Source organism: Marmota flaviventris, chromosome 16 (assembly GCF_047511675.1).
Source record: "Marmota flaviventris isolate mMarFla1 chromosome 16, mMarFla1.hap1, whole genome shotgun sequence".
NCBI classification, from domain to species: domain Eukaryota; kingdom Metazoa; phylum Chordata; class Mammalia; order Rodentia; family Sciuridae; genus Marmota; species Marmota flaviventris.
The window spans coordinates 53231542-53247520 of NC_092513.1; the positions used below are offsets into that span (position 1 = coordinate 53231542).

The 15979-nt window shown below is 40.6% G+C and overlaps 1 protein-coding gene across 14 annotated transcripts in view; it reads right to left on the reverse strand.

The window, feature by feature from the left end:
* The window catches only part of Dlgap1 (DLG associated protein 1), a 362352-nt gene that overhangs the window by 25168 nt on the left and 321205 nt on the right, over positions 1-15979 (reverse strand). For all 14 annotated transcript variants that reach the window (XM_027942934.3, XM_027942933.3, XM_027942943.3 and 11 more), the window contains one exon: positions 4084-4505. In XM_027942934.3, the coding sequence (XP_027798735.2) occupies positions 4084-4505 (422 nt within the window). The remainder of the gene's footprint in view (positions 1-4083; positions 4506-15979) is intronic.

Genomic DNA, 15979 nt, shown 5'->3' on the forward strand with positions numbered 1-15979 from the left:
ACAGGAGAATTGTGAGTTCAAAGCCAGCCTCAGCAAAAGGGAGGCACTAAGCAACTCAAAGTGAGACCCTGACTCTAAATAAAACAGAAAAAAGGGATGGGGATGTGGCTCAGTGGTTGAGTGTCCCTGAGTTCAATTCCTGGTACCCACTCCTCCTCCCCCTGCAAAAAAAAAAGAAAGAAAAATATCATAGGAGTGGCTTCCTTGGGTCCTCTTAGAAGCAGACTGGAGAGATAGAACCAGTCTGAATTAAAGAACTGAATGAATTAAAACTCGAAAGCTTGTCCTGTTGAGAGCAGTACCAGATGCCACTGCTCCTTAGAGAATGGCATTTTTCCTGGGAAAACCCAGTAAATTTGGGGTATGTCTACAAGAAGATGGGGTAAGATAATGCCATTGTTCAGACATTCTTTCCCTAATCCATCCCCACCTTAACCCACTGCTGCTTGGCAATGCTACCAGATAAATGAGGTAACTGTGCACATGAAGGGACACTCAAGTGACTCTGCCTTGGTACCGAAATAGGCAAATGTCAAGGGCATTCCTTTACCATTGCCAAGTTGTTTGCATTCATAAGATGAAAGAGCCACAGGAACTTGACAGAACCAACTCTTCAAGATACATTTAAATAAGACAGATGTAAGTAGATGTGTCTGACTTTGAACCTCACTTCCATTTGCTGTATGTCACTTCCTTTTCTCTATTCAGAGGTAGCACCTGCCCATTTTTGCTCTAGATTGCTGTCTGATTCTAGAATTGCAGATGAAGCCTATTAAGATCTGCAAACCCAGATTTGTGGTGATTTTCCTAACTTACTCATAAAGACAAGAAATAGGTGAAGAAGGAAATCCCTTGGCCTGCTGGTATTTTCCAGACTCCATTTTTATAAAAATTAATTCCCTCATGGAAAAACGCACTGCTTCTTGATGCAACAAATTTGGTGCATTTAGTAAATCTATCAAACATGATTTTCACTACATTCTGGATCTCAGACATTACTGTGAGCCAGGCACAGTGGTGTGTGCCTGTACTACCAGCTACTTGAGAAGCAGAGACAGAAGGATCATTTGAGCCCAGGAGTTGAAGCCCAGCCTGGGCAACAGCATACCCCTCCCCACACCCCCAACTAAAAGGAAAGAAATTATAGTTATTTTTGGTAGGGATGATAATGCATGTCTATATTTAGTAAATGTCTTTTATCACTGTGATCTACTCAGTGAAATGAAATGATGCCTTGATTTCCTTTTAAAAAAATCCAGCAAAACAACAACAAATTGAGGAAGATAAGAAAATAAGACTTACCAGTTGTTCAACTGGGTGAAGAGTACATGGGGATTCATTATATTAAATTCTATTTATTTATTTATTGGTACTGGGGATTGAACTCAGAGGTGCTTAACTACTGAGGCACACCCATAACCATTTTTTATATTTTATTTAGAGACAGGGTCTCTCTGAGTTGCTTAAGGCCTTGCTAAATTACTGAGGCTGGCTTTTAGTTTGCAATCGTCCTGCCTCAGCCTCCTAAGCCACTGGGATTACAGGCGTGAACCACCGTGCCATGTTTTTTATGCATATTTTAGATATATTCATGATAAAAAGTTAAATGGGGGCTGGGGATGTGGCTCAAGTGGTAGCGTGCTTGCCTGGCATACGTGCGGCCCGGGTTCGATCCTCAGCACCACATACCAACAAAGATGTTGTGTCCGCTGAGAACTAAAGAATAAATATTAAAAAAAATTCTCTCTCTCTCTCTCTCTTTAAAAAAAAAAAGTTAAATGGTTATTTAAAAAACAATTTTTAAAACCTATATCATGACAACACATTCTAGATGGCTCCCATATGAAATGAAGCAGGCTTTCTGCCTACCACTACATTATTTTGATTTAAAAATATAATCAATCAGTTGGAGGATCTACCATTAATTTAGTAATAGTAGTTTTTAAAGGAAAATTAAAACATGACATTAAAATACACACTGATTATAAACCATATCACAATTTCAAAGTTGTTGAAAATGTATAAAATGTACCTCATTATTGAATAATCTGGTAATTTTTCTTTATCAATTGTTAATAGTGTTAAATTAAGTTTGACAGAAATTATATTGTTATATTGTCTGTATGTAAAAATATGTAACAAATCCCATCATTGTATACCTATAATATAATTCTGTTATATTACCATAAAGCACCAATAAAAAGAAGTGGGAGCCAAGGGTGGTGCAGAATACCTGTAATCCCAATGACTCAAGAGGCTGAGGCAGAAGGATTGTAAATTTGAGGCTAGCCTCAGCAATTTAGTGAGGCCCTATGCAATTTAGCAAGAACCTATCTCAAAATACAGAATAAAACAGGGGAGATGTGGCTCAGTGGTTAACTGCCTCTGGGTTCAATTCCTGGTACCAAAAAAAAAAAAGAAAGTTTGACAGGAGCTTCCTCTGAACATAATGAACTGTGACCTAACCTGATGTATAAGAAGACTGCAACTTATTCTTGTAACATGTGGCTTAGTCTCAATCAAGAGCAGCCAACTCTTCAAGACACATTCAAATAAGACAGATGTAAGCAGATGTGTCTGACTTTGAACCTCACTTCCATATGCTGTATGTCACTTCCTTTTCTCTATTCATAGGTAGAACCTGTCCATTTTTGCTCTAGATTGCTGCCTGATTCTAGAATTGCAGATAAAGCCTATTAAGATCTGCAAACCCAGATTTGTGGTGGTTTTTCTCTTTTAACAATGGGAATTGTTGTTAAAAGGCCAAGTTTAAAAATAATGATGTGCAAGAAAGTGGGGGTCTTTAGTATTTGTTTTATTTATTTATCATTCATTTTATTTTATCATTTATTTTAACCACTAAAATGGAATTTGTGTTGATTACTTTAGTGACTGAAGGTTTGCCTCCTTGAAACCTAAAAAAAGTGCATGGTGACATATGCCTAAAATCCCAAAAGCTCAGGAGGCTCAGACGGGAGGATCACAAGTTCAAAGCCAGCCTCAGCAATTTAGAGAGGTCCTAAGCAACTTAGTGAGACCCTGTATTAAAATAAAAAAGGCTGGGATGTGCTCAGTGGTAAAGCACCCCTAAGTTCAATCCCCAGTACAAAAACGAAAAACAAACAAACAAACAAAATACATGTTAACAAGGTTTTAAAATGCAATAAGCATGGGTTTCTATTGGTCTATACATTATCCTCATTTTAATATGGTAGGAAAATAAAAGAACTCTACAGATTATAAATGCTCATATATCTATGGATCTTGAAACTAGTTAGAATTATTATTAATAGTAATTATCAGCATTTGGTACTGAAGATTTAACCATGGGGTACTTTATCACTGAGCCACATCCCCAGCCCTTTTTGCTTTTTATTTTGAGACAAGGTCTTGCTAAGTTTCTGAGGCTGGACTCAAACTTACAATCCTTCTGCTTCAGCCTCCAGAGCTGCTGGAATTACAGCAGTGTGCCACTATGTCTGGTTTAGCATTGCTTTCTTTCTTTCTTTCTTTCTTTTTTGGTACCAGGTATTGAATTCAGAGGCACTCAACCACTGAGCCCCATCCCCAGCCCTATTTTGTATTTTATTTAGACACAGGGTCTCACTGAATTGCTTAGCGCCTCACCTTTGCTAAGGTTGGCTTTGAACTCTAGTTGCCTTCCTGACTTAGCCTCTTGAGCCTCTGGGATTACAGATGTGCGTCATCATGCCTGGCTTAGAATTATTTTTAATCCCCTAAGAATCAGTAGCATTTCTAGATCCTCTTGAGGAAGGAAGACCAGGGTAGAGACTGAGCTACCATGTTGAGCTTGGTACTCTTCTGAGAAGACAAGACAAGTCATAGATCTAGAGCTAGAAAGAGTGATGTCTGCCCAGAGGTTTCTCTTTCTTGCCCAGCACAGAAGCTTCTGGACTCTGGGTTGCAACTGCCTAGCTCTTCCACCTGTTCTGGTTTCCTATGTGAAATGGCCAAGATGCAGCAGGTGAAACTGGCAGGAAAGAAAACAGCCAAGCCCAGGGCGTGACTGACCCCTGATCCTCCCCCTGCCCCCAGGGTCCAGATGCGCGCAGCGTCACTTACTGTCTTCCGGGAGGTTGTTTTCCCGCTCTTCTCTCTCCATCTGTTGGCACCACCCTTCCATGCGGTCCCGCTCTGCTTGGAGAAGCTTCAGAAACCAGTGGCCGTCCCGGTGGCACACTGACCTTTGCACGGCCTCCAGGGGGTCTTCGGTGATGGAGTCAATCCAGGGGTCCGGAGGAGGCAGAATCGAGGGGTCAAAATCCGTGTCAAAGTCGTCGTCGGCTGCGCAGGCGTGGTAGTGGTTTCCTGAGCCCTGAATGCTGACGGTGGAGGTGCTGGCATCCCGGGAGAACTGCCGGGCCATGGGGCCGGGACACGAATTGTCCTCTATAGATTCCATAGAATTTTCCAGATTATCATGGAAGTCCAGGTCTGCCTGCACCGCCGTTGTCACGCTGTTGGATCGAGTGAACCTGCGGAAACTTTGGAAAATAGAGAGGAGAGACTGAGTTCCAGGACGTTTCTTGAAGCCAAACTACAGTTTGCTTTTCTTGGATGTGTGAGGACCCTCCATGCAAACCTGCTGATCGCCCTCGACCTAAAGGAATGAACGCAAATCTCCCACCCTTGTTAGATATGAGAGCCTGTCTAAAGCGATTTCACAAGTGGAAAGTCAGCACACATCCTGTACTCAACTCCTCTCCAAGTCTGGGATGGCTTAAATCCTGAAAACCAGGCTGGTGGTGGGCAAGGAAATAATTCAATTATATCTCAGTCTGTGTGATTTGCTTAGAAAAGGTGAGGTGGGGTAGGGTGGGCACAGTCTAGTCAATTCCAACATTGTCATGAATCCTGCATTTTTCTAGGGTCAACTCTTACTAAGTAAGACTTAAAAAAAAAAAAAAAAAAGACTTCCTGAAAGCAAGCTGAAGTTTCTTTAGGTTCCCCTTCAAATGAAAACCTCTATTCTTCATAAGAATCCACTGGCTTTTACTCACAAGGGTCATCATTATAATGTGGTTCAAAAAGCCTTTGGGGAGAAAGCCAGCTTACAGTTCTAGAGTTCTCCATGACTGCCCTTCCCTGTCCCTTTAATTTTTCAGCTTTTCTTCCCAGGTGATAAAAGACAACAAAACGGGCTGGGGATGTGGCTCAAGCGGTAGCACGCTCGCCTGGCATGCGTGCAGCCCGGGTTCGATCCTCAGCACCACATACAAACAAAGATGTGGTGCCTGCCGAAAACTAAAAAATAAATAAATAAATATTAAAAAATTCTCTCTCTCTCTCTCTCTTAAAAAAAAAAAAAAAAGAAAAAAGACAACAAAACAACAGAGTCAATCTGGCATTTTCCATAGATATTCATGGGATCCGTGTTTCTCAACCAAAGAGCCTCATGTATTTCTTTCTAGCTGAACCCTCAAAGAAGATGAGGGCTTGTGGAAGGTGGGAGGTTCTGGGGGAAGAGGAAGACAACAATGAACTCTGTCTCAGATAGGAGCAAGAAAAGTGTGGACCTGAAGTGATTTAAAACATACACCAAACTGTAATCCCAGGGGCTCAGGAGGCTGAGGCAGGAGGATTTCGAGTTCAAAGCCAACCTCAGCAATGGCCAGGCACTAAGCAACTCAGTGAGACCCTGTCTCTAAATAAAATACAAAATAGAGCTGAGGATGTGGCTCAGTGGTCATGACTTCAGTCCCTAGCACTCAAAACAAGAAACAAAATGACAAAAACATACACCAAAAGCTTCCCTGGCCTCTGGAGCAGGTAGTTAACAGTGAGAGAAGGTAAGTCCACCAGAAGCTGCATTGTGTCTTTTTTTTTTTTTGGTTCTGTACTGGGAATTGAATCCAGGATGCTATACTACTGAGGTATATCCTAGCCCCCTTTAATTTTTTAAATTTTGAGACAAGATTTCTCTAAGTTGCTTAGGGCCTTGCTAAGTTGCTGAGGCTGACCTCGAATTTGGAATCCTCCTGCCTCAGCCTTCCGAATTGCTGGGCATGCCTGGTCCACTCTATTTTTTTAAAATCACTTCTGGTCTAATATTTCATTCATTTTTTGATTATGGTAAAATATAAACATACAATTTACCATTTTAACCATTGTTAAGTGACATTCAGGACATTGACCTCTCATGTGCAGTTATCACCATCATCCATCTCCAGAATTTTCTCATTGCCAGCTGTCCTCTGTACCCATCAAATACTACCTCCCCGCTTGCTCCTCCCCCAGCCCCTGGCAGTCACCACCTGTTCTCTGAGTCTATCAATCTGACTGCTCTAGGTGCCTCACATCAGGGGAGTCATACAGCATGAGTTCTTTTGTGACTAGCTTATTTCACTCAGCACACTGTCTTCACGGTTCATCCGTGTTATGTGTGTTAGAATTTTTCCTTTTTTAATATTGAATAATAAATAATATATATGTGTGCCACACTTTGTTTATCCATTTATTCCTTTGAACATTTGCTTTCAAATTGACCTTTTCGATATTGTGAATAATGCCACTGTGAACAGGGGTGTGTAAGAATCTCTTTGAGACTCTGTTTTCAATTCTTTTGAATATATACCCGGAAGTAGAATTACTAGATCATATGGTGATTCTGTTTTTTTGTTTTGTTTTGTTTTAGGAACTGGCAACTGTTTTTCATTTATTTTATATTCCCACCACCTTTTCACAAGGATTCCAATTTTTCCACATCATCAAGATTTGCTATTTCCTGATTTTTCTTTTTTGGGGGAGGAGGGTACCAGGGATTGAATTCTGGGGCCCTATTTTGTATTTTATTTATTTATTTATTTATTTTTAATATTTATTTTTTAGTTGTAGTTGGACACAATACCTTTGTTTTATTTTTTATGTGGTGGTGAAGATCGAACCCAGGGCCTCGCTAGGTGAGCACTCTACCACTGAGCCACAACCCCAGCCCCTTGTATTTTATTTTAGAGACCAGGTTTCACTGAGTTGCTTAGCACCTCGCTTTTGCTGAGGTTGACTTTGAACTTGAGATCCTCCTGCCTCAGCCTCCTGAGCTGCTGGGATTACAGGCATGTGCCACTGGGCCTATTTCCTAATTTTTTTGGGGGGAGCGGAGGGTACCAGGGATTGAACCCAGGGGTACTTGGTCACTGAGCCACATCCCCAGTCCTATTTTGTATTTTATTTAGAGACAGGGTCTCACTGAGTTGCTTAGCACCTCGCCCTTGCTGAGATTGGTTTTGAACTCGCGATCCTCCTGCCTCAGCCTCCCGAGCCACTGGGATTACAGGTGTGTACCAGTGTACCTGGCTCCCGATTTTTGATAGTGGCCATCTAATGATGTGAAATGGTACATTTTCTTAAGCAAATTCATGGTTATGGCATTTTAAGAGAGTTTGTCTGCCAGCTGATTTTCAATTAATATTTCATATTCAACAGTACTAGCCTTAAAGGACAGTGCATTTGACAATATCTAACAATATTAAATATACCAGATTAAATGCTTTTCCTTAATTATCCCGGACCATCCTATTAAAGTCAATTAAAATCGATACTGTAAGCTGGGCATGGTGGCACATGTCTGTAATCCCAGCAACTCAGGAGGCTGAGGCAAGAGGATCGCGAGTTCGAGGCCAACCTTAACAACTTAGTGAGACCCTGTCTCAAAAAATAAAAAGGGCTGGGGATGTATCTCAATGGTTAAGTGCCCCTGAGTTCCATCCCTGGTACCAAACAACAAAAAACAATTCAGTACTCGAGTCTATCATAAATATAGAATGGCCAGCGCCACACAGGCAAAGTAGTTATGTGCAACATGGAAGAAAGATTGGGAATCTTGGAAAGGAGAGGATACAAGTCATCTCAGTAAATCCATTTTATTTTCCCTAGAGAATACATGTCAGGGAAGAGAAGTGGCTGCTGTATTGACCACTGTTAGTTTTTAGGATGTCAGAATGATCACATATACTGTGAATCCCGCTATTTATTTTATGAAGATAGAGCTGCCAGAGTCAGCTCATCTCACTGTTTGCTGTTTTTAAGAAATTGCTTCTGGGCCAGGGTTGTAGCTCAGTGGAAGAGTGCTTGCCTAGCACGCGTGAGGCACTGGGTTCAATCCTTAGCACTGCCTAAAAATGAACAAATACACTAAAGGTCTACTGACTACCTATAACTAGAAAAAAGAAACTGCTTCCACCAAAAGTATCACACCTTATTACTTTTTGTAAATTCTTCAATGTTCAGATGGGTCAAAAACATTAAAAATAAAAATAAAAAATCGCCTCGTGTGCAAGTCTGCAAGCCATGTGGTGAGTCCCTGGTATTAGCAAGGAAAGGAAGAACAATTTTGCTCAAGGGCTCCTTCCAAGAGCTGCTCATTTCTTGGCTGCAGGAGGCTATTTTTGCATTCTTCCTGTTCATCCCCAAAACGTAAAATGTCATCTCCTGAAGCTGAGCTTTCTCTCCAGCTGCATGTCTGTGAATTGGATGAGGCTCCTTGCAACGGTTGACATTTGGCTGTTCTACTAACACGAAATCCCAACTATGAAAACAGGAGGCTTCAGTCTCTTAAGATCATGTATTGCCAGAGGCATTACATTTCCAGGCTTACAGAAGTACTAGTCCCTGGTTGTTTTCCATCAGGGCACACTTGCCAGAGACAGAATCCCTTCCACATATAAAACAGAATGGCCTACTTTTTCCCTGGCCTCTGTTTTTATCTACACAACACTGTACTACCAGAATTCCTGAGAGCCGTCTCCTGGCTATGGATCTTGTAAAGTATCCACCTTCTTAAGAAAAATTACTTGGCAGTACATTAATAGAAGTTTGCAGTGTAGTCACCCAGAAAGAAATAAAAGTTAAGTAAAATTAAAATGGTTTGGGATTAAAAGCGGTGCCTTTGAACTCAGGCAGCCTGTCCAGGCTGCTAGTTTCTATCAATTAAGTCCCCTAAGCAAGTGCTTTCTTCCACCCAGAGCTTTCAAAGAATGTTCTGCTCCACAAAACTGTTTCATGTCTTTTATGTGCAAAGTCCCCTTCTGAGGGAAGGGTGTAATCGAGTTGTTTTAAAATTTTGATAGGAACCCAGAAGGGTGTCACTAAGATTAATTTCTGTATTTTTTTAAAAAAGAATCGACCCGTTGTTGGTCAACGGTATAAACCTAAAAGCCAAACCCAGTGGCTTTGCTCTTTCCAAACCCGCAATTTCCAGCCCTGAACTTTCTTTGGTCCTTCAATACCCTGCAGGCACAATGTGTAATAATTACAACTTCTGAAAAATGCCGGCCAATATTCTGGCCTAAGGAACAGAAAACCATGCAAGGAAAGACTGGATCAACCAGTATGGAACACAATACCCTATCTGTTCCCAACAGCAGAGAAAAAAGTCACTCGTTAGCATTCACCTCTGCTGTTGCTTTTTAAGCTCCCTCCTTCTATGAAATGAGTTTATATTTCTGATTAGAGGATTTTCTGACCCTTCTCACAACTTTTCAGTATAACAGATTACAAAGGAAGAGATAGGTGGTGAATTGCAGAGGCTGCTTCCTGTGCCCCCTGGCTTGATGGGGCTTTGGTTAAACAAAATAAGTGAACACAAACTAAGAGGTTGGTAACTTTAGAACTTTCTTCTGTGCTTGTGTGGAACTGGGAATTGAACCCAGGGCCTCAAGCAAGCTAGAGAAGTACTCCACCCACGGAGCTATAGCCCCTGCTTGGCATTTTTATAATCTTTATATTTTGGACCTACCAGGTTATCCAACTAGTGAGACTCAAGCTATAAACTTACTTAAGGGAGATAAATTCACTACAGAATCCCCTGGCCTCCGGGTATCCTCTTTATCTCTCTCATTCACATAATGCTTGCTTTTTAGGGCTAAATCTAGTAGCAAATGGAAAATGCTAGTCCTAAGGCTATTCTTTGTAAGAGACTTCAGACCTTTTTTTTTTTTTTTAAACTAATCCTCTGTGAAGCTTTCCTGTGACCTGAGAGTGGCTGGTCCTCAGAAGCCCAGCCATCCTGGTGGGTTGTGAAATGGCTCCCTGTAACTGGTGCCAAATCCAGGATGGCTTCCCATATGAAACAAAAGACAGATCAAAAGAAAGATGTGGGGCTGAGGAGATGGAGATGGAGAATTCTCGCTCTCCCCAGAAGTTGACTCTTTCTTGTCAGATCAGCTTCCAAATTAGAACAGGGCATGGTGGAAACAAAGGTCTACAGTAGCCCTCGCTCTAAAACCTGGGGGGAAGAATTCTCCTGCTCCCCATTTGTGTGCAGTTAGTTCGGTCCTAGCCCAGCTCTAAAACTGGTCCCACAAGAAGCTTCCATTGCTTATTTAAAATCCTCCATATTGGATATAGCTCAGTTCATAGAGTGCCTGCCTCACATGCACAAGGCCCTGGGTTCAATCCCCAGCACCACATTAAAAAAATAATAATAATAAAATCCTCCATGTTCATCATTCCTTTTCTTAAAGATCTTTTTTAGCAAAAGAAAACAGAATACATTTTCTAAGTGAAGATTCTCCCAATTCCTAATAATGCTAATAAAAGAAATGGAGAGAATGGAAATAATTACAGTTATTATCCAAAGGCTTCTGATAGGGCCTTCATGCTGCCAGTCTTCTTTCAGTAGGATCTGGGCAGGTGCTAACTGGTATCTATGATGGGCTGTCACTATAGGAACCTTGGTTTGGAGTCTCAACAAAACATTCCTGAATTGAAAGTGCCCCAGAAGGGACTGTTTGGCTTCAGCAACCAGCGCCTTAGGCGCTTCTTGGCTACAACCCTACCTGAGGTAATGAGCAAAAGCAGGATAGGAACAAAAAGCAGGAGAGGCCTCACTAACAATTTGTTAATAAAGTCTTAGTTTTGGGGCTGGGGACATAGCTCAGTTGGTAGAGTGCTTGCCTCACATGTACAAGGCCCTGGGTTCAATCCTTAGCATCAAAAAAGAAAAATAAAGTCTTGGTTTTGGTGAAATGGAGCCCTAGGCTTATCAGTCAGATGGTCATTTCTTTTCTGCAAACTATCTTGAAAAACTTGTAGAAAGGAAGAAAGAAAGAGAATGAAGAGAAGATGTAAGGAAGGGAGGACCAAGGCTAGAAAGGAAAGTGTGTGGTGTGGGGAGAAACAGAGAGAAAAGAAAAGGAGGAAGGGAGAGAGAAATGTCTGAGGTCCCTCCAGAGTTGTGCCAAGTTTCAGGCTTTTGAAATTTGAAACGCACGAATGCCATACCTTTAGAACTCAGGTACACAGGAAGTGAGTATTTGGCTGCTAAGTCATGGTATTGCTAACTTGGCATCAAGGGTGGGTACTAGGCTATGTGGTTCTCCAAGGAAACTGTGAAGAGTGGGGATGGATCCAGAACTTTTAGGTTGGCAAAGAAGGGGTGTTGCTGGTTGCCAAAGGCCTGCCCCATCTGGGGTCCCGGAACTAGTGATCAGAAAATGTGCTATTTCAACTTTGATTTTTTTTGTTTTAATATGCTGTTTAGGTGAAAATCACAAATCATCAAAAGCCCAAATATTTGCACATTTAAGTCACTTGGAATGGAAAGAGATCTTTTGTAGCAGTTGACATTGTGGTTAGAAAGAAAACAGAGCTACTGTTTTATTTTCTTGTCCTAAACATGAGCTTTAATGTGTGAAGCAAGGAAGATTTAAAAACCCAGAACTGAATTACCTATGGAAATGCATATGGGAACAGAGTTAATTTGAGTGAAGGATCAAAAGTGTCGGGCTGGGGTTGTGGCTCAATGATAAAGCGCTCACCTAGCAGGCGTGAGGCCCTGAGATCAATCCTCAAACACCACTTAAAAATAAAATAAAGGTTATTGTGTCCACCTATAACTAAAAAAAAAAAAAGAACATAAAAAAAATAAAGTATCGGAAGCTGGGGTTGTAGCTCAGTGGCAGAGCACTGGCCTAGTATGTGTGAGGCACTGGGTTTGATTCTCAGTACCACATATAAATAAATAAAGATCCATCAACAACTAAAACCAAAAAAACTAGAAAAATGTCATAATCCTATTCACTAAGGCAATTGCTTCTAGAGATAGAGGGTGGCTCTCATCACAGATGAACAGTGTGACTTTACGACCTCTGATTCAGCCTCTACTTTCATTAGATCTGCAGGAATGGCAGGTGTCTTTCATAAGCACATTTTGATGCCAGCCCAGCAAGTCCAAGTGTTATGCATAATGCATGAAAGACATACTAGGAGAGAAGGAGGGAGTGGGGGCTCCACCAACCAGAGGCAAGTCACCTGCTCCCGTTCCCATCCCACCACCATACATGAAAAGATCCTAGCTTTCCATCTGGCTGCTCACACCTCCAAACACATGAAGCTAGCTCTGGACACTGACTGCTAGGCAACATTAGTTTTAATAAAGGAATGGCCAGGTGGGGAGATGATAAATGGGGGAAGGAGACCTCCAAGTGTTTTGCCACCCATATATTCTAGGTAAAGTTTTTTCCTCTAATTCCCTGGGTGCTGAAGGCACGTAGGCCTGGTTGCAACACTGATTCCCACTTGGATAAGTCCCCATGAGATTCCAGACAGAGCCAGGCAAGAAGGCATATGCCTGTAATCCCAGTGGCTCCGGAGACTGAGATAGGAAGATCTCGAGTTCAAAGCCAGCCTCAGGAATTTAGTGAGGCCCTAAGCAACTTAGTGAGAACCTGTCTCAAAATAAACTATAAAAAAAGGGACTCTGGATTCAATTCTCAGTACAAAAAAAAAAAAAAAAAAAAACGATCTCAGACAGGGCTGAGGGTGTGGCTCAGTGGTAAGAGCTTGTGCTCCACATACACAAGGTCCTGGGTTACATCTTCAATACAGAAAACTTTAAAAATTTTGGACAGTTAAAAAAAAGTTTACAGGGCTGGGGATGTGGCTCAAGCGGTAGCGCGCTCGCCTGGCCTGCGTGCGGCCCGGGTTCGATCCTCAGCACCACATACAAACAAAGATGTTGTGTCCGCTGAAAACTAAAAAATAAATATTAAAAATTCTTTCTCTCTCTCCCTCCCTCTCTCACTCTATCTTTAAAAAAAAAAAAAAAAAGTTTACAAAGACGTAGATGAAATATTAAATATACATCTGAAAAATAAGTCTGGATTTCTCTTTCTAGAAAATTATTGTGGCTCAGTGGTACAGCGCTCACTTAGCATGTAAGAGGCCCTGGGTTCGATCCTCAGCTCCACAAATAATAAATAAAATAAAGGTATTGTGTCCAATTACAACTAAAAAATAAATGTTAAAAGAAAATTATTGTGAGACCAGTACCTTCTTTATCTGTTAAAGACAGACGTTAACTTGTCAATTTAACAGTGTCAATAAAGAACCCAGAAAGAATAGAATTTCAATTTTTCTTTATTCTTTGTTCCCTTTTTTCTTTCTTTTTTAACTGGGTTTTGGACCTACGCATGCTTTACCACTGAGACAGGGTCTTAGTAAGTCACCCGGGTCACCCTTGAACTTGCAGTCTTCCTACCTCTGCCTCTTGAGTTGCTGGGATTACAGTATAATTTGATATTTTCTATCTCCTCTTAACACTTTCAGTTGTGAAGACAGAAGATGATTGTTTTTATAAACTGTTCCAAAATATATCAGAAAACTTTATGAAAAGTAGTTGAAAAAGGCCCAAGGCCAAACCCCATACAACACACTTATCACACGTATCTCTTATTCCTGAAGTAGTCATGACAGCAATATAGCAACCATGGTAATAGGCAGAAAGGACACTTGGCTAAACTTGAACAGTCTCTGTCATACATTATGCAACTCTAAAATTAGGGATATTCATAGAATGCTGAATCAGAGAACTTACACTGGAAATAGTTATTGATTTTAATTGTACACAGCTTCTAAATTTTAGAGATAGAAAGGGAAAGTTTCTTTCAATCAGGAGCTCTTTATTAGAATGCTCTTTTTCCCCCCAGGGATGTAGTATTTTTTCCAGTATATTCTATGACCTTTCAAGCCAGAGAATAGTGCTAAATAGTAGATTTGCCTCATTTTTAGGACTAAGAAAACCTATATGGGGGCTGGGATATAGCTCAGTTGGTAGAGTGCTTGCCTTGCATACACAAGGCCCTGGGTTCCATTCCTAGTACCACAAAACAAAACAAAACAAACAAACAATAAAAAACCTATATGGATTTCTTCTGCTTTAGGACAAGATGGGGTAAGAATGACTGAATTTACTACCTGAGACAAACTAAAAACCAGCAAAATATATGAAATAACCATGTTAAATACATTTGACATCAGCTAATAACCGAGGACAGTGATCACTAAGATATGAAAACAAAGGAAGCCCCCAACAGCCTCTTTAACTAATTGGAGAGAGCTTCCAGGAGTTATCTTCCAGATTTAATGAGACATTGCTGGAAGTCCAAGGAGGCCAATGAAGTTAGGGTCTGCAGAGAATGAGAAAAGAAAGAACTACACACAGAGAACCTCAGAGATCTGCACAGGCCCCACTACAGGACTCCCATAAGTACTGCTCAGAACTTGGGGGGAGAAACTGCCCAAGACTCAGGTATGTGTACTTCTCTTTGGAAGAAAAAGCCATCAACCTAGAGTGTGATATGTAGCAAAGTCATCTTTTTAAAAATGAAGGTAAAATAACGACTTTTTGATACACAGAAATTGAAATTCGGTACCAGCAGACACACACTATCAGAAAGTTCAAAAGAAAGTCCTTCAAGGAGAAGGCAAGTTATCCTAGATGGAAAACTGAATTTGCATAAAAGAATAAATAACACTGGCAAGTGCAACTTTGTGGGCAAATTAAGAACTTTTCCCCTTCAGATTTAGATCTCTTTAAACTAGACATATGACTTAAAACAATAACGATAACAGCATTTTGTGAGTCTTATTTATATAGAAACAAAATGTTTGCTGACGATAGCAAAAAGCCTGGGAGTGGAGGAATGGAAGTGTACTATCATAAGATTCTTGTATTTGAAGTGATATAATTTCATTTGAAGGTTGATTATGATAAGTTAAAGATACATAAATTGTAATCTCTATAGCAGCCCCTAAAAAATGCAATGAATTTTAGCCAGTTAATGGATAATAAAGGAAAAGAAGTAGAATTATAAAAAGATAACTTACCCCAAAGACAGAAAATAACGAAAAATAAGATGAGATAAAATTTTATTTATTTATTTGTTTGTTTATTTATTTATTTTTGGGTACCAGGGGGCACTCAACCACTGAGCCACATCCCCAGCCCTTTTTTGTATTTAATTTAGAGACAGGGTCTCACTGAGTTGCTTAGTGTCTTATTTTTGCCGAGGCTGGCTTTGAACTCACGATCCACCTGCCTGGGCTTTCTGAGCTGCTAGGATTACAGGTGTGCACCCCGTGCCCAGTAAAATTTTAAAGTGAATAAAAAAAAGACTTATTAAATATAAGTACATCAATAGTTACTCGAAATGTAAATGGTCTAATTACTGCAGTTAAAACAAGCCTGTAATCCCAGGGGCTTGGGAAGCTGAGACAGGAGGATCACAAGTTCAAAGCCAGCCTCAGCAACCTTGAGGTACTAAGGAACTCAGTGAGACCCTGTCTCTAAATAAAATACGAAATAGGGCTGGGCATGTGCCTCAGTGGATGAGTGTCCCTGAGTTCAATCCCCACGAAACCTCCCCCCAGCCAAAAAAAGAAGACTCTATATATTGCCAATGAAAACTGTATTTTTTAGAGACAAAAATATTTCTAATGGAAAAAAATATACCAAACTAATACATAGAAAAGAAAGCTATATTTGTTGTTTTAATGTCATACAGGCAGCTTTGAGAACCAAAAAAATATCAGGAGGAAACAAGATGCTTCATAATGAGAAGGGGCAAATTCATCAAAAGGACCTAACAACCTAACTATGTACACACCTACTTTAATGGTTTCAAAACACATGAAACAAAACCGTATAGAACTATTTGGAGAAATAGATAAATTCACAATT